Source organism: Drosophila simulans, chromosome 3L (genome assembly GCF_016746395.2).
Source record: "Drosophila simulans strain w501 chromosome 3L, Prin_Dsim_3.1, whole genome shotgun sequence".
In the NCBI taxonomy this organism is placed as follows: domain Eukaryota; kingdom Metazoa; phylum Arthropoda; class Insecta; order Diptera; family Drosophilidae; genus Drosophila; species Drosophila simulans.
In genome coordinates this window covers 22,259,589-22,285,119 of record NC_052522.2, presented here as the reverse complement: position 1 = coordinate 22,285,119, position 25,531 = coordinate 22,259,589, and the positions used below count along the sequence as shown (strand labels likewise).

The window sequence follows — 25,531 nt, the reverse complement described above, 5'->3', positions numbered from 1 at the left end:
GCTCGTGGAAGTGTGCAGGACACAGAGCACAGAGGGACGAGCTGGGGTTCGGAGTCACCACATTCGAAAACCCGCTCTGGTGCCCCAAGCCCGGGTTTTCGCACGTGCGGAGGAAACGAGTTTTCGGGGGACTACTTTTGCAAACGCAACGGAAACGGAAAATGTTCTATTGGTTACCCCTCGAGCGCCCACCACTTTGAACTGCATCCCAAAAATCCGCAATTCCGAAACAGCTGCCTGCTAATGGCAGTACTCTGCTCGTACACTGCAAAAAATGTTATCAGTGTAGGAAAATTACCTCCTCGAAATTCCTTTCACACAGAACTAGCACATGTATCTGTTCTTAATTGTCATGTATGCAAATATTTGAAGTATCTACACATAAATAATATTATTCTTCTTCCCGAAGAATTCAAACTAGTACTATTTGACTTTCAGTGTAGGACTGTGGCTTGGCCAGCAACAACAGCTTGGCACAGTGGAGCGTAAAATTAATCGTGGCAGCAGCCCATTTCTGTGGGCGTCCAGGGAATTGGGCGTTGTGATGGGTTGAGCGATTCGGCTTTTTTTACGAGCCACCTCGACGCTGTGTTCCAACGTGTCCTGCTTATTGGTTTTGCTGCAGTTTCTGCACTTTTATCTTTCGTCCTTATTCTCGTTTTTGGGTCCTTGGGGTGGAATCAAAATTTAAAATATTAACGTGGGCTCGCATAAATCTTTATTGGGCAAGCGAAATGCTTCTTTTGGGATGATTTTTCAACTTTGCAACAATTAACAGCTAATTAATGAAGCAGCAACGGCAATTACGGAAATTGTTGCGTCTTTGAGTGCATATTTATTTTCGGAGCGAGATTAATATAACCTGATTTTGCTATTTTGCCCAATTTGTGTAAACTTAATTTCTAAAAAATGGAACAATTAATACTCATACCCATGGCACTTCAAACCCATTCGCTCGTTGCAATCATCATTTTGCGACCAGCAATCCAATCAGTTCACCTTAACATTTCGATTGTAATTACCAATCTTGAATGCCCTTCCCCTTCGCGGGCTCGTGTTAATCCCGACAGGATGGGCATCACCACAGAGGCGGCAGCAGACTCTGACAATTAATATTCAAATTTATTAGCCACCTATGAACCGAGTGTGTGCATTATCAGCAGGCACTTCCCAGACCGCAGCCTGTCCTTTTCCCTATCTCGACGAGCACGCAGTCCGCAGATACTGAACCGGGAACTGAAGGCTCGCCGGGATGGGAAATCGCAGAAAGTATAGGCGAGAGCTTCACGTCGGGGACCTGGGGAAAATATTTCACCGACTGAGCCGGGCAGTGTCCTGCAATCCTGGCCTCCCTCCTGGTGAACCGGTCTCGTGTCACACTGCGCTTAATTATTTGCATATGATTAGACTTGATTGGGGTGGGACTCGGCCCTCGGACCCGCATGGTCCGACTAATCACCAGAGTCAGCTACGTTGTGTAATTGTTAATGATGATTAGATTCAATTTGGGCACCATTAGTTAGCTGACGAGGCTACGTTCCTCAGTTCACCCCACGTCTGCCCTTTGCATTTATGCCAACGACGCAGCCGAGAGTCCGAAAGTCAGTCGTCAGTCCGTCCGGCAGTTCGGCCGTCCGGCAGTCCGGCAGTCTGTCAGTCCGGAAGGTGGGGCACGACGGACCCAAGTGACTTACGTGGACGCTGCAACGTGACCTAAGGCCGTTGTCGAGTTTGAGGTTAATTTCGCAAAATTGTCGAGTCAACGGGTTAACACTCCCCATCCTCCACTGCACCCACTTGCGCTACCCGGTTGAATAGTTCGGAGTGGTATGCAAATGTGAGGCATTGTGTGGTTTTACTTTGGCCGGAAGGCGCTCACCGTCCGCAGCCAGCACTCCGTACCCAGACCCCAGGGTTCCGCCCTGAGGCCTCGCAGGTCATCTTGTTGACGTCCATTGTGCGATTTTAATCACTCTGAAAGCATCGGCGTAAGAGTCAACTAATCGACGTCAGTGGCCCAGTGGTTATAACTATCAAGCTCTAATCGTGCCTGAAAGTGAATGGTTTCTAGGCATTCAAAAATAGATTGGCTCATTCAGTTGTAACAATTGAAAGTCTCCAGCATTATCATATCTCATTAAAAGTGTGACTTATTTCTGAGACTTGCTTAGACCTCGAAGCGGTTTTAAAATGCCTGATATATATTTTTAATTACGACCACAACTTGGTACTTAGAGTCCTTGGTCCTATGTGCTTCATTCGGACATTGCCTCTGGCCTTTTGCCAAGATTTTGAATTCAGTTTCAGTTTATTAACGAAAATTTATTACAATTAGTGCTGGCCAAAACAACAAACGAAAGTAAAAATACATGGCCTGGACGCACCGAAAAGTTTTTAATTTAGGCGAAGCTTATTATCTACACCCCACAAGGCGCTTCCTAGGCAGAGGTGAGGATAATATTAAAAAAGTTGCAGGGAATTACAGATTAGTAATGCAAAATTATGCGCAATTTTCACATCGTTCGCCGCCTTATCCTCCGACTCCCAATTTGCTCCGTGAATCCTGCATTTTTCCCATTCCTTCGCGAGGAGTTTGAAGAGCTACTCCTTGAAGACACTGACTATTCGGGCATGAAATTAACAACGCTCTTGAAAATATTGCCAAATGCAAAAATAGTGCTCTGGGTCTCGCATCCAGATTGCACGGGTTGGAGCAGTAGGGACACCGCACCAAAATGGCAGATGTCTGCAGACAAAAGTCTTTAGGTATTTAAATAAATTCAACTTAAGTACAACCTCTCGATTTATGGCTACTGTGGGTGCCCTCGTGGCTTCCGTCGATGAATGGCTGCAGCTGCCGGTTCCAGTGCAGACCGGAGATCCAGGACTTTCTTTGTTACCAATTAAAATGAAGGTAACCTCCGCTGCATCTCCCGCACAGACCTTTTCTAACTACTCCGAGATGAAATCACATTTCTGTAATTGTAAAATCAAATCATTTCTCATATATTGCACGGAAAGTATTTATACCACTCCACTCCTCTGCGGGCAATTGTGTGGCTGACTGGCAGAAAAATGAACTTGTTAGGACGCAGCCAGCCAAGTCGCCTTGGGGTGCAGTTTGGATGATTTTATTCCACTTCTCGATTTTTATTTTGCAAGCGCCCGTCCTTTCTGGCCAAATGTAAAATTGTTGTTTGTGCTCGGCATTGTTAAGGCCGTTGTTGTTGCCACTGTTGTGCGCAGCTCAAGCTGCCGCACTTGAGTGCTCCTTCATGGCAACATATGCGAAAAAATTGACCACCTCCAGTGGACTCTTCTGCAGGAAGACCAGGACCTCCTTGACCGGGCGGTCACTCCGGAAAAGGTGTATTCCAGCAGCCGGCGAAGCGAAGTCATAAACTAAATAAGCTGAGCTGAGTGATTGGATTGGATTGGATCGGAAGAGGGCTACGGAGACGGCCATGTAATTGCTGGCAGGAATTGGGAATCCTTCGGTTCACTTGGATCCGCTTAAAGAGCATTCGTGAGGCTTTAATGAGAGACAAAGGAAGTGCATGCTCCCCTGGGAGCTTTGGGAACTTGAGCAGCTGTCAAAAAACTTGTCTCGCTCCAAATCGAATTAAGTTCAATTACAAATCCGGCGATGGGAGGAGACCTCCGAAGGTTGAAAGGGCTAAACCAGTCGATGAGGCACTGTCACAGTTTTTTTGCCAATTCTCCGCTGCTGAAAATGGAAATCGACTCCACCATGTGAAACACTTTTCGAACCCGGGAGCAGACAGGATGCAAGCCCACATGGCCGGGAAGTGCGAAAATGTGTGAAAACATTTTTGATTCATTAAAAATTTAAAAAGTTCAAAGTGTTTTGCAGACGATGTATGTTTGGGGGGTCGGAACTGGGGACTGGGTCCGCCAACCGGATTTGTTTTGGAGCTCTCCTTTGGGTATGGTATATGGTTAGGCTGCTCGGTGCATCTTCGGCTGCTCTTTTAACCGAATGTGGTCATTGAATTAGAGTCCTCACCCATTTCGCTTACAGTTATCGCCTCAGTTCACCGTAAAAACTGCACGTCATCGAGCAGCACAACCAGGAAGGCTTGTAGCATCTGTGACAACTGTGGCCGCACCAGAAGACGTCCTGGGAAAGGATTCTTGATAGTCCCAAATATATTAAGAAGCAGCCAAAATCTGAAAGGGGACGAACACAGCTTGCCACCAGGGCGGAAAACAAGGAGTCCGTTGGCTTTGATCTGGCTGAGATTTTCGGCTTGTACTCAAACGAAGAGCAGTCGAGCGTCAATAAGCGCACCTGCGTACATCAAGACGTATCTCCGATGCCGTCCTAAGAGGACAGGTCCTGTTCCCGGGCCCAGGGATTTCGGCAGGGGTGGGCAGATGCTCAATTGCGGTCTGGGGACCACTGTGCATCGTCGTCCTCGTGCTCGATGGGCGTGTAAGCAGCGAGTGAGCGAATGAATGACTGAATACCCATTCAGGACAGGGCGTTGTAACACTCAGCGCGCTGTCCTTTTTTCGCTCCTCTCAATGCTGGAAGGGATGGCTGGGGGCTGGGGAAGGGACTCGGGCAGTGAAGCATGCGACAAAACGATAAACACATTGCGGGCCCTGCATTGTAATCACTTTGACATTTATGCATATCAAGCAAAAGGACGAAAGTACGAAAGGACGACTTTGGCAGCGTCATCGTCTCTGTCCTCGTGCTTGTCATCTTCAACTTGTCTCCATTCGAATGTAACGCTTTTAATGATGTCCAAATATATCGGCTCAGCTTGGGTATATTTTCATGCTGGTCTGATTTTCTTTTCATTTTAAATGCAAATGAAATGAACACGAATTCGCAGCGAGCTGAGGAGTACCTTCTATCTGATAGATTAAGTCTCCCTGCCGATTATTTTTTAGAGCAGTTGGCAAAATAAAAACTTCAAAGGGAGCTCAGCAGATTTATTAAATTTGCGAATCGGCCTTTCCATTTTGTTAAGTCAGTGAAAGGTTTTAATAGACGACAAATGGCACACGATTGGATAAACTGGAAGTGGGAACTTAAGGTGGCAGGGACTCCACCTGAAGAACTATCGCTCCCAGTGCCGGTGCGGAGATGTCTGACATAATAAAGGGGCACTAAAACAATGTAATGAAATAATTTCCATGGCTGGATGATAACAATATATCAAGCAGACACGACAGCAACATTAAGGCCGCTCCCCAAGCAAACAAAACAAGGAGGCGACGGCAAATGGCGGCTTTTGTCGCGGCTGGCTTGACAATTTTCCGAACAGAATTCTGTGGCTGTCGCGGAGGCGGGATGAAGGGCATGTCCCAGGCACATGCTGCCGGCTAAAAAACCAATTTGTTATGCGCTATGGTACAATTTAACGGCATTTGATTCTCCAAATTGCGTGGATGCATTCGAAACGGAGAACCAAGAGTGGAACCCTTCTCGTTGGCTAATTGCCTGCGCTCTCCATGCTGAACACGTGGAGATCTTCTGAATTTTTATTGCGAAACTTTGCTCAAGCCGAACTTTGGTCATAAAGCAACTTGGCTCTGCACTGGAGCTGCAAGGAATTCCATTTGTAATGTTGTCCAAACTCATTTGGCCATGTTAATTCATTAATTCAGCCTCAACACGAGCCACCCACTTTCTTAGCGAATCCTTGATGCTAATTGCCATTTCAAAGCCGCTTTACAGCCGGCAGCTAAAGGCCACTCGGACTCTCCTTAGAAGTAAAAGTTAAAATCATCGCAGTACGTATACGCCGCGTAGGATACTGAAAGTAATTCCCTGGCGCATTGCTTCCGCAATTAGGCCTGCCCTCCCTCGCCTTCCACATCAATTCTTTGTGCCTTTCCCTCGCCCAGTTTATTTAATACGCCATCATCGATGGTCGACTACGGTGGGCACAGTGGTTCAAATTCTCTGCGAGTATAGAACATTTAAGTTGGGGTTATAAAAGTGGAAGAGAAATCTTATGATTTTTAGAAAGTTATAAGGTGTAGTGCGAAGCGAAGCTTGGCATATTCGAAACTATACGTTTCCCTAAAGTTCTACATAATTTTTAATGACCAGTGGTAAAAAGCCTTCCGACCTATACGTTTTGAAAATTGTATCTAGGAATGAAATTTTATTTCCTCACTGATTAATACAAGTTAATAGCATAGTCATGTAGGTGGTACATCCTGTCATCAGCAGGATCACTCAGAAGCACAGAAGAGCGCATTTTATGCGAACATTTCTGGGACGAGTTCCACGGCGTGTGCCCTTTGATTTTGTGCTGATTTTAGCGCTTTTGTAATTGGAAAAACGCTCCGTATATAGAATGAAATCAATCAAGTGTGGCAGGGCGCACACTATCCTCAGACTGCAGATGGGAATTACCACCCCGGCTCGTCCTTATGTCGGTCTATCATCCGAATCTGTTGAAATTGAGTGAGGAAAAAGGATACTTCATTTTGGTTCTTTTTATCTCTGGCCACAGTTGATTTCCTTCGCTGAGCAGGCTTTCGATTTGGCCTTTCTTCGATTTTTTCAGTTGTGGCGTCGGTGGTGCTAAATTAATTCGACTGCTTTGTTCTTTGTTCCAGCCCACACACACACTGTGCAGTCCTTTGTGCGCATTTGGATGCTGTTATAAATATTAATGAACTGCACTTGAAAAACAGGCGGCGTGCAATTTATTGGCATAGTTTTTGAATCGGGCTCAGGCAGTCCGAGAATTTCGGGATGTGGCGAGATTGGCTGCGTTAATTGCTGCAAAAAGTTGTAATTACCGCCTGAAATGTGTTTCCCTGCTGCGGTGCTATGCCAATTCAAGTTCTTAGATTTCCTTGGCCCGAACTTAGTTGAGACAACTACTTGGGCGCGAACCAAAACTTTGCTTGTCTGGCTTAAGCATTTTTAATGATTGTGTGGGCCGCAAAACATCCCATAAAGAACAATAAAACCATGCCAGTGCCCAAACATGCAAAAGCAGTCGAAAATTGTCTTCAAATTGAAAGCGAAATGTGAGCGCATTTTAATAAAACATATGCGGTGTCGTGCCCCCATCCGCCAGACTCTCCAGCGGCAAAGGACTCCAGAGCTGTGCTGCCTGTCGCTTGCCAATAACTCTCGCACTATCTTGAGCAGGGACGAAGGACGAAGGACGAGGACGAGGGCGAGGGACCGACCTCATCGCTTGCTGGAAAAGTGCAGACAAAGCCGCAGTCACAGTTCGCTATTGCGGTTGAGTTATGGGCGGGCCCGGCCGGAGGGCGCTCTGCCACGCCCACAGCCGTGGCCATAGCACTCTGGTGGGCGCTCAAAATGTGCAAGCGACACACAACATTTAGGAATATGTAGCACGCTTTTAGGCGGCCCAGCCAGAGGGTCCTGGCAAAGAAAAACAACATTTTGCGGCCAACATTAAGCCCAACAGAAGTGGGCAGCGGGATGGGGATGTGGCAGCAACAATGAACCGAAATGAAATGAACTAAAATAGAGTGGCATAGAATAACTTGGCCGAAATGCGACAAGAAAATTGTATTACAACAATGGAAAGCGATTGTGGTGAAAAGTACAATAAAATGTCGCTAAATTAGACATGAAGACAACCGCAGTTAAAGGGGCGAAGGAGCCGCAAGTGTCGTCTACGGAAATCATGGGTGGGCAGTTCGAGTTGGAACACTTGGCTTCAAGGGATAAGTGGAGGGCTGGCCAACTTACTGAGCTCTGTATGGATGTAACTTAAAATAAGTAAATAGTTTCTAGTCATCTATATGGCACAAGCACCCTTATATGTGTTGTAGAATATCGAATTTGATAAGCTTAATCTTGAATGGAATGTAATGTGTTATATAAGCATAATTAGAAAGGAAATAAGCGATTACAAGCCAGTGGTCCGAATGGCACTTTTCATCTCCTGTCCTGATATTCATTTCCGCTGTTATTGGCGCGGCTATCAATGCAAACGTTTATTAAATTAAACTGTTATGGAGAAAGCCCAACCCAACAAGCATCTGTGATTGCCACCTCACTGCTTGGAAATTAAAGCCGCAGTCACGTGCACCATTCAAAAACAATTTAATGAGACGATTTGGCCGAAAGATATATGTATAGTGGCGAAAGGGCAAAGTGTCTGTCAGTTAACTTAATAGGCTGGAGGAACGGAACGGAACTCTTTTGCTTCAGGGCGGCCAATCCTCTCGCAGTTGTGGAAAGTGTCCAGGGGCTGAAATTATGCGATTATCGTGACATTAAGGCGAGAGAATAAGACCCACGCAAGCCGCTTAAAATGCTATCAAAGCCGTATTGGTCGAGGGCTTCCGTCTGGGTCGAGCTCCTCGTGTTGCTCTTCCGCAGCCCTCCTCCTCGAATCCTGCCGCTATCCTTCTGAACTGACAACACAATGCTCGATGACGACGGAAAAGTCGCCGAGCCAGACGGGGAGGCGACAGGACACGCTACTGCCATCGCACTCCTACTCCTACTCCTACTGGGACTCTCACTTCAATACTTTGTGTGAAATAATTGCTAGGAATTTTCACGCGTATTTCCGCCTTCGCCTTCCGCCAGGATGAAGGCAGGCAGCCAGTCCTGAGAGTCCTGGCAGCGACTTCCTAGCCAGGGCACTAAAATTTCACAGCAATTTTCAGCTCACCTGCGCGCAAAGTATTTCCACAGCTCGTTCCGTTCGTCGCTGCGATTTTAACAATTTTATTAAATTGAATTTATATCATTTACACGCTTGTCGACTTCAAGTCTGCCTGGGACCGGTGGCATCCACCTGCTCCTCCCCTTGTCGCCGTTTAATTCCGCGCTTCCGTTTTATGTGGCATTTCTGCTAGATGTACTCGCGTAATACGGGAAAGAGGATATTTTTTATAGGCACGCCGAGGCTTTTGGCAATTTTTGCTTTCATGATTATTGATGCGGGTGAAATTTAATTGGTCGCCCAGCTTGTGTCCGTCCCTCGTCGAGATCCCTGCTCCTTATTAGACAATATTTTTCCAGGCTAACGAGTAGCAGTCGCTTCCTGGCACATTAGACCACTTGAGTCGAGTTGCGGCGATGGGGATACTTTTGAGCTCTGGGGGAATGCCAATTTGCTCGGCAAGGATCTGCTCCTGCGGAAACAATTCATTTGACCGCTTACCCGGCTCTGCATTTTGACCAAAAGTATTTCTAGCTCGAAAACTTTAAAAGAGTTGCCACGTATGTCTACGCCAAAAATTTGTTTAAATAAAGGAAAACTTTTCTTATTTCGCGCTGGGCTCTTTCTTTCTCTCCAGGAAAGAAAACGAGTGCGCAACAACAAACAAATAAGCGGCAAAGAAAACTTCGACGCCGATACAATTTCGTAAAATGTCGAAAACTGTGATTGCGTGGCAGTCAAGCCAGCAAGAAAGCAGGGCTAACTCCTCCTGCTCGTTTGGCACTCAGCTGCTTTTCTGGCCCGGCACGCCCCTCCGAGGAAACGCAACTGCTTCAGCGCCCAACTTTGAGGCAAATGTAAATACTTTTCCTGGCAAATATTATCACAATTCCACGCGGCTGCTGCCAGAGACACTAAATAAACTGTTGGCTTGGGTCGCAGCCGAAAAGTAAGCAGCAGGAAATATCCTGCAATTGCAATCAGTGCGGGATGTGATGGGAGTGGGTTGCGGGAGCCGGGCGGTATTCATAACCTGGCAAAGTGGCAGCACAGAGCGTGGCCTGGGTAAATCATCATGTATTCAATAAGCTGTGCCATCGATAAAGTCCCAAATTGAGCCATTATGGCAGCCACTGGGCACGTTGGCTTAAACCAGCTATATCCCATTTCCATGCACAATTAACCAGCGTAATGTGACGGACAAATTAGCCAAAATCCCCCCTCCCCGCTTGCAAGCGATCCATGTGCACACACTGGAGGCGCATAAAAATTGATGTCCTCGAATATTGCGCATACGCCGCGTGGCACGGCTCTGCATAGCGATAAACTTCAAGTGCCCTGCAATGGACGACCACATGGCCATCGTTTGGACGGACAATGACTAGAACATGGTCCGCCGCATCCACATCCACATCCGCATTTGCATGCGCATCGATTGTCATCGAGAAGGGGTTACAAGTTCGGGGTCTCGGAATCGGGTCCTCAGATCCGATGGCTGTCAGAGGCGACGCGTTGCCATATTAATCTGGTTAATGATGAAACTGAATCAGCGTTTTAAACGAGCCACTGCACAATGGAGTGCTTGGCCCTTCTGCTGCTCCTACTCCTCTGGCTGTTCCTGGCTGCTGCGGACGCTCCTCTGGTCATGGCCGCGTTGCTGTGTCGCATAAATGGCCCAGCCTGCAAATAAATTAGCTGCGGCTTTCGCTCGCATCTCGACCACTGGCCATAAAGTGTTCATTCTCGGCGGATTTTTTGCATCCGCTTCCGCTGTTAACTTGAATTTAAGGCAATTTTATCGTTGGAGACTTTAACCAATCATTGCTCAGCGGGTAACCTCGCACGTCCTTAAAGCCATGAACTCTTAAAGCCCTCTTATGCTACATTGCTTCACCATTGCCACGCAGAGTCCGAAAAATTGCTCAATTATTCAAACGAATTTCACGCATTTAATTGTGTAAATTTAGTCAGGCATGGCAGGCTCAACCCCTAGGACTCCACGACTCCAGGATCACCACCCACCGTTCGATGTCCGTGCAGTCCGAGTGGGGCTTGATGTGCGTCGGCTAACGGTACGTAACGTCATAATCACCCCGAAGCGCACGTAATTGGCCAATCAATTGTGTCATTGTTCGCATTTATTACGCGGCCTTTCGGACTCCGACTGTGACCCTCACAACGATTCCGATTCTGGTTCTGATTCCGACACGGACTTGGGGTCTGTCTGGGTCCCGGCCCGCCGTGATTTATGTGGGAGTTTGGGGCGGTCCGGACCAGGCCAGGATCCAACCAAGGCTAGGCGTAGGCCTAGCATGCGGAAAATTAAGAAAAGCGGGACTGCAACAGCAGTTTCCATGCAGTTTTTGTTTCGCTCTGCTGTGGCTTTCTTCCCGCTTCTTTTTCATTTTTTCAGCTGTAACTTTTTAACAAATGCACAAAACGAATGACAACTTCCGGTTCCGGTGGGGGAAACGCGGGTGCTATTTGTATGGAGTAGAAGGGCGTGTCTACGGCCGGCTGTCACTGCGAAAAATTACATGCCTTGCGCAAAAGTTTTGCCTCTTCATTATTCTAACATCAAGTCGACACGAGTTGCGGTTTTTGCAATTTTTCTTCGCCGCATTCCCTCCCAGGAATTTGTGCACAGTCAGACAAAGTGTGAAGCGAGGCACAAAACTTCTTCTGGAGAAGAAGCTCCCGCTCCTTGGGCGCACATGCTGCCAACTCGGAGACAGCGCCTCAGACACCCAGTGAACAGGAACCGGCGTCCGGGTACAGGAACAGGGGTGGAAATTATACGCTGCATTTTAATCACAATTCAAATCAACAGAATCATCGTCTTTATTCCGAGCAGCAGGCGCGTCTTTGCCACGACTTTTTCTACGTGTATGGGAGCGCTCCAAAGTGGAGTCAGCGGGGGGATTGGGACTCGGGCTGGTGACAATTATTCAGAGCCCTCCCTTGATTCATTATTGACTCCCTGTGAGTCGGTTAAAGTCATTGACATGATCCCATGTGGATCAGGCCTGGGGCACAATGCGTGCTTAACTCCCCAAATGACCCTAATTTGGGAAACGAAATACAGAGTAATTCGTGTAGCTCTTCCGATTCATTTGCAATTATCCATGTTGTTCAAATTCCTTCGCGCGTAAACATTTGCAAGGGAAATTGGGCATACCATTGTTGTGTTACGAAATCGAGAAAATGTTTTTAATGGCGTCAAAATCACTGGACAAACGGATAGCCTGGCTTTCATTTATTCATTGTAACTTTAAAGGCTCTATTGTTCATGAAGGCATGTGCACCTTTGGTTCGATATCAAACTTTTGTCCGACATTTTGCGGGTGATTTATTAATGTGCAGGCCAATTTGCCAGCCTTTGACAGATGGCGATAAGCGCCGACCAAGAGCAGCAAAAGGCAGCTGAGAAAATGGGAACTGCCAATATGAGGCAAAATCAATGACAGTTGCAGTTCGAAAAAGTTTGCCGGTTCCAAGACCGAGCCAGACGGAACACCAAGTCCTCTCGATCGTATCGTATGCGGCAATTAGCATTTTGTGGCAATGTTGCAACAATAATTTAAGCTGTTACAGAGGAAACTCGCAAAAAAGCCGAGGTCCTCCAGCAAAAGATAGGAGGAAGCGGAGAAAAAATTATTTGATTATCCTGCGGCCATGCGCCGTCACAATTTCGCAGACTGCCCGCCGAGCGTGTCGGCTCAGGCCAGGCGGCTCCGAGTCCGTGTGTCCTCGTGTCCTGGTGTCTTGGTGTCCGGGCCCTGGTGTTCTGCAGCAGTGCCATGAAAGTGCCACATCAGCGAAAGTCTGTTAACTTCCGGTTTATGGTTGCAGCAGCTTATGGAGTCATTTCCGCCCGCTCCTCCCACTGCTCTCGGGTGCCCATTCATTCGGCTCAGCCGACAGGACACGGCAGCCAGCTGGCGGTGCCCGCAGACCATTCTATTAAATCATCATTTCGCTCCTCCCTCAGCTCCTCGGACATCCTAGGGCGCACTGCGCTTGCGGTAATTTCATCCTACTTTTTTCGGCTGCAAGTGCTTCCTTTAGATTTATAATTAAGATTTGGTTAGCAGCAAATAGCGGCCCTTTTTGAATTTATGCTGCCTTGTCGGGCAGGCAACTGCAGCTGCCCGTTAAGCGGTAATTTATCATATTTTTAGCGTCGTTTCCCAGCGAATTATATGGGCAGCACGGGATGCAAAGGACTTTGGGTGGGGCTGAGTGGGTTGGGTAAACTTTTGAACAATCCTGCAATTTAATTACGCTGAGAATCCTGGCTCAAGAGCCACCTGTGTGGATCTACGGTTTGATTAGCGAAGCACGGACTTTTTCCCGATATCGAATACCGACTTGGGTAGATCAAAAAATGCCCGGTTCCGCAAATGGAAAACTGATGGGGTTTTAATGGCTTTATCATAAACAAAGCTTTGAAGAGCGAGAGTTGAATCGAGTTTAGTCATCGCAATATAGGTGTTCCATATCAAACAATGTTGCTCATCCGCAGCGTTCTTATGTTTGGGCTAATACTTTGTTTGGTGTGCAGATTTCTTGAAGGCCAAAAGGTAAGATCTCGCCAAAGCAGAGCTTCTTACTCTTCCGTTTACTTTTCCTCAGTCCTTGAACTTTCTGCTCTTTCGGAAAATCGTCGCCGACCACAACAGCAAGTACATATCCTTGTACGAGGCTGCGATCAGTCAGGACTACACCACGATCAACTTTACCCTGAACCTTGCGCGGAACATCACGGCGGATGTATGGCTTAAGGCTACAATAGCGCAGCGGGTGTCAAAAACCGGAGAATCGTACCGGGACGTCTTTACCTACAACGTGAATCTGTGCCAGGTGATGGGCAGGGGCAAGGGCATCAGCCTGATCAACTTCTGGCTGAACAACATCCTCAGGCAGTCCAATATGCCCCGGAACTGTCCACTCAGGGAGGTACTGTATCGCATCGTAGTAATGAATGAATTACGAGTAGCTTCACTGCCACTTTCCAGGGCAACTACTACATGCGCAACATTCGATCGGAAAAGGAGACTATTCCGCGGTTCATTCGCTCTGGCAGCTTTCGCATAGACTCTAGTGTTTATGTTAGGGACTGGCACAGCGTCAATTTGACAGAAACAATCTTCCACGTCGACATAAAAATGAAGTGAGTGGGCCCGGATTCGCTTTTTCAGGAAGGCTGCGCCGATATCAGCTGGCCACATTAAAAGGCAATGAATCATTGAAGAGCTCAAATCTCCACTGGCTAACACAATTTCTCACTTCCAATCGAGTAAATCGTTGCACGTGCATTTCGCATAAATAAATTAATGAGTCCTCCAACAAGGACACGGATATAGCCACCGACACGGACACGGATTTCTGCCCGGAACGTGGCTGGCCGCGCTGCAAGCTGCGATTTATACGAGGGCGCCGTCTAAGCGCAAAATAATTTAAACACTGTCAATAATAGTTTGGGGACATAGTATTTTTCCATCGACAAGTTTGCCCTCGACCGCCCGACGCGTCCTTTGTCCAGGTCCTCTCGACACGTTCGCACGCGCTCCCAAGGATGCCACGGGTACTTTTTCGTCGTATTTCCCATCAATTGCACTTCCGGAATTGAGTGGGGGGCAGCAAGCATTTTCTTATATTTGCAGGAGCCCGGCGATGAACGAGCTTGGGACCAGTGCAGTCGGAGCTCCTTTGAAACAAATGCAGGGGCAATCCGGGGGAGATGGGCGCGCGGTGAGGAAAACTGAAGAAGTGAAGTCGTGTACTCAAGGAAATTGCCATCATTATACTTGTCGCAGTTGCTGAGCTTTGTCTTAAATAACGTTTAATGTTTGTTTGCCATGAAATTGATTTACAAAGGGGCATCGCATTGGCCGCCCAAAAGCCACTCGGTGGGACTTATGAGATTTAACCAAGCCGGGATGGGTTTTCTATAAATTAAATCATCTGCAAGCCATTCTTCTGCTCTATTCAAAGGCCCCCAATTACATGGCTGGATGGGCGGTTGAACTAATTAGGCCAGAACTCACCTGGCTCTCACTCGTCCTCTGGTTCACACTCATTAGTCATCAGACATGCCTGCAGGGTTGTCAGGGCCAGGATTCGAGTGAGGGCGGATAAATCGGGGGATGCGCTTTAGAGGAAGCAATCATCACCACACACCACACATCGTATAATTATACCAGCGGGAATCCGAACAAATTGGCGAGCATGAGGCCTGGGGCGAATCATTTTGGATGCGCCACGGAAGAAGGACTCAGGCCGCAGGATACTGACTTCTCGGCCAGCAATTAGGAAGCAATAAAGATAAACGCTCCAAGCGCAAAGTCACATGTTAAGCAAAACGTAGGGAAACGATTCTAAAGTATCCAATTTCTTTTTACACCATTCTCTTTACAACTTCTTTGCTGCATGCGACATCTGCCTTCCCAGTGCGACAGCAAGGACATTGGAGCCAAATTGAATGCTCAATGTCTTCTTTTTCCGCTGCATCGATAATCAACACAGGCAAGCGCCGTGCAACATGTTGCCGTCTTGTTCAGGATATTATTATTTCTCGCCATAAAATTGCAGCTAATGTTTGTGCAGACTTTCTGAAAATGATTCGATGATTATCGCTGCGTGAGACCGGAAGTTGTTAGCATCATCCTTGCATCGAGTAGACATCCTGCAAAAAACACAAGTGTTCGCTGCTGCTAGTTTAATAATCATTTTATTTAGAAATAAAGTGATGGCATTTAAGTCACCAGGTCTCATATCTTTTTAGTTTTCAGAGAGAATATTTAAATAATTCTTAAAAACTATTTTAATAGATCATATCAATGCCATTAAAAGGAAATTTGAAAGCTTTGTTTATATGTCTATATGCCCCTGCTAGCGATTTTCCTCAACTCCATTTAACAATTCAAAAGTCGCAAACGCCAATCTATTTCATACTACATATTGGTGAACACAAATCATAATTATATTGTTGTTATACGCCTTTAGTAGTTGATTCACACTGGTGAATGATCTGGGAGCAGTAGTCTAAATCTACGCGTAACGCCAGGTGTCATTGGGCTAGTTGGACAGGATGGCGTCGATCGTCAGGCTCAGTGCTTCCTCGAATGACTTGGTTCCGAACTTGCCGTAGAAGAAGGTGAGTTTGCCGCGATACTCGCCAGGAATAAGGAACTTGTGGGTCATCGAGCTCCCCATGCGCCAGTCGTGCATGTAGTAGTGACCCACCTCCACCGGACAGTTGTACATGAAGTTACTGTTCTTGCTCATATCCTTGAACCAGCTCTTGAACAGGCTGTTCTTGACACTGGATGTTACGGCGCACACGTCGCTCTTCTGGTTGAACATGGACTGAAAGTTCTTGGCGTTGGCCAGACGTAGCAGAATGTCGACATGGGCCTTGAAACCCCTCTGAATGGGTCGGTTCAGGTGCATGTCCATATTCATTGTGTTGTTAGCTATGGTTATCGTGAAGTTCTTAAAATACTTCGGATTGTAGCTGCTGTTGCCGGTGACAAACTGTACACTGCGCTCCTTAAATTACAATTTTCTGAGGAATTTTGTATACGGTCCACAGATTGACTTACCCCGACGACAATTTCGGTGTTAAATGCCAATTGTACAAGAAGAAAGAGCGCAAGCAATTTCCACATTTTAATGCCCTCGATGAAACCCAAATGAAAGCCCTCAAATCAATTACAAATGACGGTCACGAGCATGGCATTTTTATTTCCAAGCCATTAGCCATCGGAATCAGTGCATCAGATATATATGATAGCATCGGCCGTACAGCTCATTATGAAGTCCTCGTCTTTGCCCTTGTACTTTCCAAAAAAGTTATACGTCTCCAATCGGTACGATCCACTGGTTATGAACGGAGGCACCAAGCCCTCCCCGAACTGCCAGTCCCTCAAGTAGTAGTGGCTCGCATTCAGAGGACACTGGCGGAGGAAGTTCCCGTACTTGAGAAGATTCTTGTACCACTTCTTGAACAGGTTGATCTTGGCGGCGTTCACGATGTTGCACACGTCGATGCTGGTGGAAAAGAGACTCTGGAAACTTTTCGAGTTGCCCACGCGAGTCCTGAAGTCCAGTCTGGCTCTCCAGCCCCTAACCAGAGGCTTTCGCAGGTACATGTCCAGGAAGATTTTATCATTGCGAATAGTGAACGTAAAGTTTTCAAAGTACTTTCGGTTGAACCGGCTCTCACCGGCTACGAATTTGACGCTGCCTTCCTAGGAAAAGCAAGCCTGGTCTTAAGAATTTGCGAACCACACAGTACAAAGTACTTACCGCCCTGATGGAGAAAAGGGCAATGGCCAGGCACAACGGTATCTTCAGCCTGGCTAATTGCAAGATCCACATAGGCCGAGCCATCGCAGTAAACAAAAACAAGAGAAGTGCTTCAATAAATGCTTTTGACTGATCCATATATTTTAATTATCCAGCGTATCGGAGCCTGACTATCCATCTATCCACTCCGCGATCGTTCATTCCAATGGTTTAGTAACTAAAGTAACCTTTAGTTCAACACCGCTTCAACACTGCACTCCAGTAGGGGTCTGTAGATGTGCTTCTTGAACCTGCCGTAGTAGAAGGATCCGCCGATTCGGTAGTCACCGAGGTAGAGAAAGGATGGCACATTGTTCGCATCCAGGGTCCAGCCATGCAAGTAATAGTAACCTTCCCTTATGGGACAGCTCGTAGCGAAGTTTCCCACCTTCAGCATGGACGTAAACCACCGCCGATAGATCGACTCCTGAGATCCCTTGATCAAGGCACAGTAGTTCATATCGTGTTGGTAGACACTTTGGTAGGGTTTGCCCTTGGTCAGGCGGAACTCGAAGCTCAAGTGCGCCTTCAGGCCCTGCCGCAGAGTGGTTACCAAAATCATATCCATGATGACTTTTGTCTTGATTATTTGGATACTGAAGTTGGAGAACGTCGTTTTGTTGTATGTGCAGTCACCGGCCTTAAAGGTCATTCTGGGGCCCTAATTAGCATGTTCTTGAAAGGATCTTGTGAAGGAAACTAATCGACTCACCACGCTCTGCTTTATGACAACAGTTACAATAACACAGCCCAGAACAAAGGGTACGAGTTTCCCTGGAAACATTGCGTGGTGATGTCAACTTGATCATTGCCACACACCAACACAACTGATTTTTGGTTATTGCAATTAAAGCCATTTGATGGGCTTGTTGTTCTGTTTCAATTGCGTAATAGATTGATTATTCGGCCAAGCTGTTGAATCATATAATTACACACTCACGAGCCAAACATTGAACTCGTTTCTATTTGTTATGCATAGTTGCCTCCAATATGCACCGAACAAGGAACATCTGCTTCTTGGTCCGATACTTCCCGTAGTAAACCAGGGCACTTAGTAGGTAGTCGCCACTCAGTAGATAAGAGGGCACCAGGCCCATGTCGACGTGCCAGCCCTTTAGATAGTAGTGCCCCGCCGGAACAGGGCAGTTCTCCATGAAATTGCTGTTTTTGGATACGCTCTTGATCCAGCGCCGGAAGAGGGAGTCCTTGAGGGTCGAGAGGAGCTCGCAGTAGTCGGTGTCCGTTTGCACCAGACTCTGGAACCTTTTGGCATTGCTGAGGCGGAGTTGTACATCGACGTGTCCTCGGAAGCCCGCCTTGAGGGCCTGGAGTAGCTCTATATCCGCGTAGATCGTACTATTTACAGACGTCACGTTCAGGGTGGCGAAGAATTTTGCGTTCTTCTCGCACTGGACGCGGGTCAGGGTCACCGAGCTGGACTGTCGGAGGCGTCGTAAGTTACGTTCAGGATCGGCTTTCTTGTAGATATTTGCTTACCACTGCCTGCGATACGAGTATAACCACTAGGATACGCGCAATTTTCAACATTGGTACTTCCGATGCGAGGTCTGAGTGCAGCGACAATGTTTTCCGAACGGTGCCATGTTATTCGATTGCACAAGTTGATTCGCTAATTGGATTTAAATTACTTCAAAATGACGAATTTTCAAAGCCTTTTTTTAGAACTTGGTACTTTTTTTCATTTATTTATGAACCCGAATTAATTGGCTGAACTATATGAAATACCTAGGAGGCTTTTAAAAGGGCATAGACCTCCAAGTCGAGAAAGAATTCCTCTTGCTTCGACTTGTGCTTACCAAAGAAAAAGTGAGCGGTGATACAATAATCTCCGGGTAGCAAATAGTGAGGAACCAAGTGCGAGTCCAGCTTCCAATCTCTCAAAAAGTAGTGACCAGCGGGAACAGGGCAGTTGACCATGAAGTTCCCGTGCTTCAGCATACTATCGAACCAGCTCTTGAATAGGTTTCCTCTCACCGAGGAAACCACCCCACAGGTGTCCAGGATATGGGCGAAAAGGCGTTGATAGCTCCTGCCTTTGTCGAGGCTGATCTGGGTGTTGAGGAGGACCTTGAGACCGCGGTGAATCGGCTTGGAGGTGGTCATATCCATAAACAATGTGTTGTTCTTAATTTCTAAGGTGAAGTTCTCAAAATACGTCGGACTGAACTTGCACTTCCCCGCCTGGAAGATGAGGGATGACTTTGTCGCACGAGGATTATAACAATTACTTAAACATGATCTTTTGCGTTTAATTTACAAATACTCACTGCCCCTGTGATAGCCAGTTTGTGGACAAATATGAGGGAGACAATGGTGAAAACTTTCAACATTTCCATGCTGATGTCGAACGAATAATGATGTCTAAAATACATTTTCATCCAGACAGCAGCCAGACTAAACTAATTTTAATTGATGGCAACATGTAAAATTAAGGGAATTAGTCATTGCTTACTTTATTTCAACTTCAAAGGCACACCCCACCACAAAGTACCGGACACCATCTATTTTCCTTAACTGGTTCATGTCGAACTTTACTCTATACTTGCCTGCATACAAGAACTTCGGAATAAACAGTGTGTTATAGTTGTAGTTCTTCAGGTAGTAAAAGTTGGGTTCGACCGGGCAGTATTCTTTAAAGTTACCGGATTCGAAGAATGTCGCAAACCATTTTTTGAACATGTTGTTCCTTCTCTGTGCCAGAAGGCTGCACATATCCAGCGTATATTGGAATATTTTCTGAAACCTATAGGAGTTCTGCATGCTAATAAAGAATTCCATATCCATTGTGATACCCGGAACCAAAAACCGTAACAAGAAAAATTCCATATTCATCCGCGAGTTTTTTACCAACATCGTAAAATTAGAAAAATAGCTGCGATTAAAGTTGCCACATTGACTCTCCAGCAAAAGGATTTTATTGGTCTAAAACATTTCAAAGTGTGATTTACTAAGGGCAGTTTAGATCAAGGAGTACTTACCACGGGTATTGGCACGATTATAAGACACATTAATGACATCGAAATACTAAGAACTACCTTTGCCATTTTCAAAATCGGTATCTCTGACTACTGGAGTGTTGACTTTTACTAAGGTTTGTATCAGAGGCATTAGCATTTAAGTGTCGGCTTTGTGTCATTATCGATGTTTATGATCAGAGCAAAACATTTTAAAGAGCTATCAAGAGCGCATATTTTAATTTTGCTCCTAATACTACTTTCGCAGTTTAAAAGCCACATTTTAATTGTTATCAATAACAATATTGATAAGTGTCATTATTTTAAAGACCGCCAGTATTGAATTAAAAAAATAATATACGTTTTCTAAAACCTTTGCATATTTGGCCCAAAAAGATTCCTGATATGATCATGTTAATTGCAGCTGCTCATCAGTGCATGTTACTTTAAATATTTGAATGGATCGAGTGAGCAATCTGCACATTAACAAAATTGAGCTACTCGTTCTGAGCCTTAATTATTCAGACAAGCCGAACTAAACTTGTAATTGGTTCCGCGCAACGAGCGATTCAAAATTGGTTTTCGAACTGAATGGATTTTAGTGTTGGTTGGTGAATTTATGGGTGTATTGTTGTTTTTACGTGAATACTCGCAGAATCGTAATCTTTTAGCCACTGAGATGGGATATGCCATATATATATGGCACAATTTAGGATCCTATCTGGATACCATGAACGCTACATTGACTTTCGAGAATTATTATTGAAAAAGAGGCACTTAAATGGCAAATGGATTTAGTTGTCTAACCTATCTTTAGTTCCTTGCTTAATACATTGGCACTCCATATTTGGCCTTAAAGCCTTTAATCCCCTGGTTGCCCGGGCAGGGAATCCACAGTCTTATTCTGCTGCGAGCATTCAACAAGGCAGTCAGTCATTCGTGGCGCTCATCCGAGATGCAGTCAACGTGTCTATGTTTACCCAGCGCAGAGCCCAGCTCCAAGTCCCGAGTCCCGAGTCCCCAATGCCGCATTTATGTGCACGAACCACTGCAGAAAACAATTGCACGTAATTCTGCTTACGCCGTTACATTGCAACAATGCACGGCGAAAAAAGCAGACAAAAAGCAACCGCCTAGCCATTTGTTGGCGTTTTCAGTTTTTCTGAATTTTCCCCCACTTTCCTCCTGCGGTTGCGACAGTCGATGGCCGGACGAAGTGACAGACCGACAGATGGATACGGATGGGCTTGGGTTCGGGCTGCGAGTCAGACGACGACCTATGCGCTTAATCAGAATCGGGTCTGTCGAAACTAAGGCGCCATCCAGCTTTGTTCGACGAGCTCTGTGCCTACTTCCTGGGTCCTGGTGTTGGCCAAATAAATGTCTTGCCTTCGCTCCTCCGGGTCCTGTGCTCTTCTGGGCTCCTTTTGTTTTCTGTTTGTTCCTCGTTCTGCTTTCACTCCGTGACTGACTGCCTTTCCCCATTTCCGGCTGCCTCGGCCTCGGCCTCGCCCTCTGTTCCCGTCTCCGCCTGCATACTGCATACTGCATTTATTTACATAGGCCGGTCTGACTTTTGATTTTAAGCTCTTTGGCTCTTCTAACTCAATTCCGTCTCGGGGCTTTAGTCCTTGCAGCTGTCATGGGCCAGGTACGAGTGTTTGTGCGGCTGTGATTGTGGCTGTGTACTGCCCTATGTATTTACGGATGCAGTTACGTGCTCTGGCTCCTGCGGGCTGGGCAAATAGGACACTTGCCCATTCTGTAGGTCGCCAGGATGCAGACGCTGGCCTGTGACCATCGCCACTGCCCTTATGTGTGACTTTGGTTTCTTGAGTTCTGCGGATTATGTGAGCTGCCTCAAGAGAAGCTCGTTCTTTAATGCCTACACTTTATTCGGTACATTTACTGCAATGCGATACTTTCACTGACTGCTCATTACTATTTCTTGTGATATGACTTGGCTTCGAAGGAAGTGAAATCATTCAAATCTATACATACATAAATAGAACAATGTGCATTCTATATGAATAGACGTTCGAAGGCCCTTCAGTTAATCATAGCACGTTTTTTTTTTAGTTCCCATTAAACTAGATATTAAATCAACTAACGTATTTTTTACACAGTGCCCCATCCGTCCAGAAATGTGCCAAATACCCCGGGTTCGTTCTCCAAACCCTATTGTTCTTGCTAGTCAGGGCTGCTTTTGGTGAGCCTGATTGCCTTCAAATCTCCATTCGACTCCCAGAAAGAATAGAAAATGTCTTGTCAACGATTTTAACCACTTCGCTCTGATTTGGCCCGGCTTTCTGCCAGGCCCCTTGCTGCCACTCCAATGGAAAACGGCAATCAAAAGTGCAACGGAGGAAGACAATTTTCACACTTGGCATGAAAGAAATATATTTTGCTTGGCAAATATGCTGACCTGACCCTCAGAGCAAACAAGATGGCAGTGCAGTGGCACTCGTGCGAAATGCGAGTCAGCCGAAGCAAAACGTCATCATAAATGGCCAGGAAGGACCCTGAAGACGGAAGGAGCAGCAATCAGAGGCGCCTGGAAATATGCAAGGCGAAAAATCAACACAGCACAACGACGAAAACGAAGAACGACCCCAATTACCCTCGTTTTGCAGGGTGCATGGGAAAAGGAGTGAAAAGCAGGAAAAATCCCTTCATATTTACAGGCGTTGGCATGAAAATTTGTCACCTAGCAGAGCAAACACCTCCGAATCCGATTCCGCATGCATCGGCTGAGTGTGAGTGTGGATTCCCGTGTAATTGAGCCTACAGATATGCAACCAACGAGTATGCCAGTAATCGACACTTGGGCGCGGCAAACAGGTCTCCGAACCCCCTTGGAGTTCCCTGCACCGCGATTGCGCCTACCGGCATGCAAGTGCAGGGGCACGAGTGCAGCGCCTGCCTGGAAATGTGCAACGTCCTGATTGGCAGTTCCAGCTCGAGCTCATAAAGTTTTCAGCAGCGGCTCGGATTGGTCGAGGACGCCGTTAAGGGCAGCTGGCAGTGCGCATGGCCGGCGAGAGAGAGTCAAGCAGACGTGCTCAGCAAATAGAAGGAGCGCCCCACAGTATGCAATGGTATTTTATTTGTATGCTCGCTCGCTCGAGGGTGTGTGTGTGTGTGAGGCAGGACGATTAAAGCTCCGTGCGTGGTGAAAATGGTCGGGGAATCACTCTCGAGTGGTGGTGGTTTTTGCACTCGTTCACTTGCACGCGCGTGTGTGTGTGAACTAATTGCATTGGAATGTTTTTGTCTCGCCGCCCTCGATTTCGTTGTTATTGTATCTGGGTGTCTGTATTTGCATTCGGGCTTCGAGTGTTTGACATTGATTGCATTTGCAATTTGTATCATTGGGGCAGCCTGAATTATTTGAATACAGAAGTGTAAGCTTAAAATTGTTATTTTAATGAAACAATTGGGCTTTTAACTGTGATATTAATTTGTGTGGTGTATTTGACGATCTACATGCTCCTGTTGCTTCTGTTCATACCATTCGACACTTAAATTCAATTTTTACGGCATAGCCTTCATTTTTATGTTTCAACCCCAAGTAATACCCTTGGGCAAAGCTTTTGTGGAGACTTCGCTAGCCATCTCTCTCTGCGACTGCCACATTTCCGACTCACTCTTTCTCTGTCGCGTAAAGTCTACACAAAGTGGAGTCGAATTCGCCTTCATTTTAAGGAGACGAAAGCTTTCATACATTGTAAACAAATCTCCCTAATCAGTACGTATAAGGACGATCAATGTATACAATGCTACTGTCCTATGTATTTTGTTGACAACTTAAAAATAAACTATAACAAAAGGCAAAGTAAATACAGGTATATAATAACTCTAGTGGCGACTGCCGTGACTATTAAATATCCTTAATTCTAAAAATTATTTTACACTTAATAAAATTACAAAACGAATATACGAACTGACTTTATCCATCATGTGTGTATTTAACTCTTTACAGGCTTTCTTAAAAATATGTCTTTATTAAACGAATAATTGTAATTATTTTTATAACAAGGGATGGGGAACATACCAAACGATGTGAGGACTTAAAACGAAGTCGCTTGACTCTTTAGTCCGAAGGTCAGCATTGACTGCAGCTGCGGTTCCTAGCTTTCGGGCCAGGCTGATTGGGTGTGTACACTGAGTCGTTCCATAAATTGTTAAGTGGTGTCCTGGAGCTCTTCTCTCCTCCTCTTCTCTTGAGATCGCGTTAAATGTTCCTCGTTCCCATGAACCAAGGAGCACAAAAATGATTCTTGGGACCTTCGTCTGTAGAATTCTTATCTTATTTAGGTGAATTCTTGCAGCAACGTCTTATACCTGCAGGTATTGGCTGGGGGCCCATATGGACTTGTATATATATCTTTACCTTGCAGCCAAACTAACATTTGCTATGTGGTGAATTAACCATGACATTCAGGCAACCTTGGTCCTGATCGTGCCTACCGATGAGCAAGCTTCATATTGAAGACTTTATCAATATATTTATAGACCTGATGGTGGTTGATCATTTCCACATTCTCATGTCATTTTCGGTTGGTGACGCGCACATTCCAGCTCCCAAGTACCAAATACTTGGATGCATCCAGGTATTCCTCTAGACCGAAAGAGGCAGCCAAGATTTTGCTTTGCGTGAGCACAGCAGTATCGACAGAGTAGTTTTGTGGCTGGTGTGTTAGTAGCCATGTCCGAATCAAGGACTTCTCTGCGGAACTCCAGCTTCAATTGGCTTAGTTTGTACGCATTTGTACGCATCAGCAGACACGTGGAATGTTCGTTCTATCAAAAAACTTTTAAGAACCAAGGACAGCTGCGACGGAAACAACCTCTTCGCATTGTACAGGAGCCCAGGGTGCCAGACTTTGTCAAATGTCGTTGTATTTTAAGAAAGTTCAAAAATAGACTTTCATTTCCTTAGCTTCAAGAGCAAACTTCACCCAGGATCCTGGACTAGAGGCAAAACAAGGTAGAATGCTATAGTCGACTTCCCCGACTATCAGATACCCGTTTCTCAGCTAGTGGAAATGCGAACATGAAATTTCATAATTTTTCTGAGATATCGATAGATATGGGTGAATAAAATGATAAAAAATTTAAAAATGGTTCAAAAGTGTGAGCGTGGTAGTTCTCGGCGGTTTGTGGGTGTAAGAGTGGGCGTGGCAAAAAGAATAATAAAAATATGAAAAAATATTACAACATGTTGCAAAAGTGAGGGTCCACTCTAACGCCCACAAACTGCACAAAGCTGCCACGCCTACACTTCCAAAAATAATTGGATTTTTTCTAGTTTTTTTGTTTGTCTTGCTAATTTGATATAGAAAAAACTTTGGCCATGCGCATACTAACAACAATAATACGCCCAAAACGACTACCAACCCATCGCTTTTGAATAATTCTTTAATTTTTTCTCATTTAGTTCCCAATATCAATCGATATGCCAGAGAATATATGAGATTTCGCTTTTCTACTAGCTGAGTAACGGGTATCTGATAGTCGGCAAACTCGACTATAGCATTCTCTCTTATT

The 25,531-nt window shown here is 45.9% G+C and overlaps 7 protein-coding genes across 7 annotated transcripts; 1 reads left to right on the top strand and 6 right to left on the bottom strand.

Annotated features, from left to right (window-relative positions):
• The first annotated feature begins 13,162 nt into the window (after positions 1 to 13,162).
• LOC6739127 lies at positions 13,163 to 14,140 on the top strand. Its single transcript, XM_002085884.3, has 3 exons — positions 13,163 to 13,237; positions 13,290 to 13,613; positions 13,673 to 14,140. The coding sequence occupies exons 1-3, from the start codon at positions 13,163 to 13,165 to the stop codon at positions 13,829 to 13,831; spliced, it is 558 nt and encodes a 185-aa protein (XP_002085920.1). The 3' UTR covers positions 13,832 to 14,140.
• A 1,515-nt stretch (positions 14,141 to 15,655) lies between these two features.
• On the bottom strand, positions 15,656 to 16,368 carry LOC6739126. Its single transcript, XM_002085883.2, has 2 exons — positions 16,250 to 16,368; positions 15,656 to 16,193 (listed from the first exon to the last, which is right to left on the bottom strand). The coding sequence occupies exons 1-2, from the start codon at positions 16,325 to 16,327 to the stop codon at positions 15,735 to 15,737; spliced, it is 537 nt and encodes a 178-aa protein (XP_002085919.1). The 5' UTR covers positions 16,328 to 16,368; the 3' UTR covers positions 15,656 to 15,734.
• Positions 16,369 to 16,435: 67 nt separating this feature from the next.
• Positions 16,436 to 17,051, bottom strand: LOC6739125. Its single transcript, XM_002085882.1, has 2 exons — positions 16,968 to 17,051; positions 16,436 to 16,909 (listed from the first exon to the last, which is right to left on the bottom strand). The coding sequence occupies exons 1-2, from the start codon at positions 17,049 to 17,051 to the stop codon at positions 16,436 to 16,438; spliced, it is 558 nt and encodes a 185-aa protein (XP_002085918.1).
• Positions 17,052 to 17,196: 145 nt separating this feature from the next.
• On the bottom strand, positions 17,197 to 17,859 carry LOC6739124. Its single transcript, XM_002085881.3, has 2 exons — positions 17,722 to 17,859; positions 17,197 to 17,667 (listed from the first exon to the last, which is right to left on the bottom strand). The coding sequence occupies exons 1-2, from the start codon at positions 17,788 to 17,790 to the stop codon at positions 17,197 to 17,199; spliced, it is 540 nt and encodes a 179-aa protein (XP_002085917.1). The 5' UTR covers positions 17,791 to 17,859.
• A 109-nt stretch (positions 17,860 to 17,968) lies between these two features.
• On the bottom strand, positions 17,969 to 18,676 carry LOC6739123. The gene is made up of 2 exons (XM_016171943.3): positions 18,504 to 18,676; positions 17,969 to 18,445 (listed from the first exon to the last, which is right to left on the bottom strand). The coding sequence occupies exons 1-2, from the start codon at positions 18,552 to 18,554 to the stop codon at positions 17,969 to 17,971; spliced, it is 528 nt and encodes a 175-aa protein (XP_016032971.1). The 5' UTR covers positions 18,555 to 18,676.
• Positions 18,677 to 18,752: 76 nt separating this feature from the next.
• On the bottom strand, positions 18,753 to 19,405 carry LOC27208454. Its single transcript, XM_016184017.3, has 2 exons — positions 19,295 to 19,405; positions 18,753 to 19,208 (listed from the first exon to the last, which is right to left on the bottom strand). Exons 1-2 carry the CDS (start codon positions 19,403 to 19,405, stop codon positions 18,753 to 18,755), a joined length of 567 nt encoding a protein of 188 aa, XP_016032970.1.
• Positions 19,406 to 19,475: 70 nt separating this feature from the next.
• LOC6739122 lies at positions 19,476 to 20,071 on the bottom strand. Its single transcript, XM_002085879.3, has 2 exons — positions 20,009 to 20,071; positions 19,476 to 19,949 (listed from the first exon to the last, which is right to left on the bottom strand). Exons 1-2 carry the CDS (start codon positions 20,069 to 20,071, stop codon positions 19,476 to 19,478), a joined length of 537 nt encoding a protein of 178 aa, XP_002085915.1.
• Between the last annotated feature and the right edge of the window lie 5,460 nt (positions 20,072 to 25,531).

Coding starts and splice junctions, on each gene's coding strand:
- LOC6739123 (XM_016171943.3), bottom strand. CDS start 18,554: ATGTTGAAAATTGCGCGTATCCTAGTGGTTATACTCGTATCGCAGGCA. Junction 18,446..18,503: donor TACTCGTATCGCAGGCAGTG/GTAAGCAAATAT, acceptor CGCCTCCGACAG/TCCAGCTCGGTGACCCTGAC.
- LOC6739124 (XM_002085881.3), bottom strand. CDS start 17,790: ATGTTTCCAGGGAAACTCGTACCCTTTGTTCTGGGCTGTGTTATTGTA. Junction 17,668..17,721: donor CTGTTGTCATAAAGCAGAGC/GTGGTGAGTCGA, acceptor CATGCTAATTAG/GGCCCCAGAATGACCTTTAA.
- LOC27208454 (XM_016184017.3), bottom strand. CDS start 19,405: ATGAAAATGTATTTTAGACATCATTATTCGTTCGACATCAGCATGGAA. Junction 19,209..19,294: donor AACTGGCTATCACAGGGGCA/GTGAGTATTTGT, acceptor CTCATCTTCCAG/GCGGGGAAGTGCAAGTTCAG.
- LOC6739126 (XM_002085883.2), bottom strand. CDS start 16,327: ATGTGGAAATTGCTTGCGCTCTTTCTTCTTGTACAATTGGCATTTAAC. Junction 16,194..16,249: donor TCGTCGGGGTAAGTCAATCT/GTGGACCGTATA, acceptor CGCAGTGTACAG/TTTGTCACCGGCAACAGCAG.
- LOC6739122 (XM_002085879.3), bottom strand. CDS start 20,071: ATGGCAAAGGTAGTTCTTAGTATTTCGATGTCATTAATGTGTCTTATA. Junction 19,950..20,008: donor TTATAATCGTGCCAATACCC/GTGGTAAGTACT, acceptor GAAATGTTTTAG/ACCAATAAAATCCTTTTGCT.
- LOC6739127 (XM_002085884.3), top strand. CDS start 13,163: ATGTTGCTCATCCGCAGCGTTCTTATGTTTGGGCTAATACTTTGTTTG. Junction 13,238..13,289: donor GATTTCTTGAAGGCCAAAAG/GTAAGATCTCGC, acceptor ACTTTTCCTCAG/TCCTTGAACTTTCTGCTCTT. Junction 13,614..13,672: donor GGAACTGTCCACTCAGGGAG/GTACTGTATCGC, acceptor GCCACTTTCCAG/GGCAACTACTACATGCGCAA.
- LOC6739125 (XM_002085882.1), bottom strand. CDS start 17,051: ATGGCTCGGCCTATGTGGATCTTGCAATTAGCCAGGCTGAAGATACCG. Junction 16,910..16,967: donor CCCTTTTCTCCATCAGGGCG/GTAAGTACTTTG, acceptor TGCTTTTCCTAG/GAAGGCAGCGTCAAATTCGT.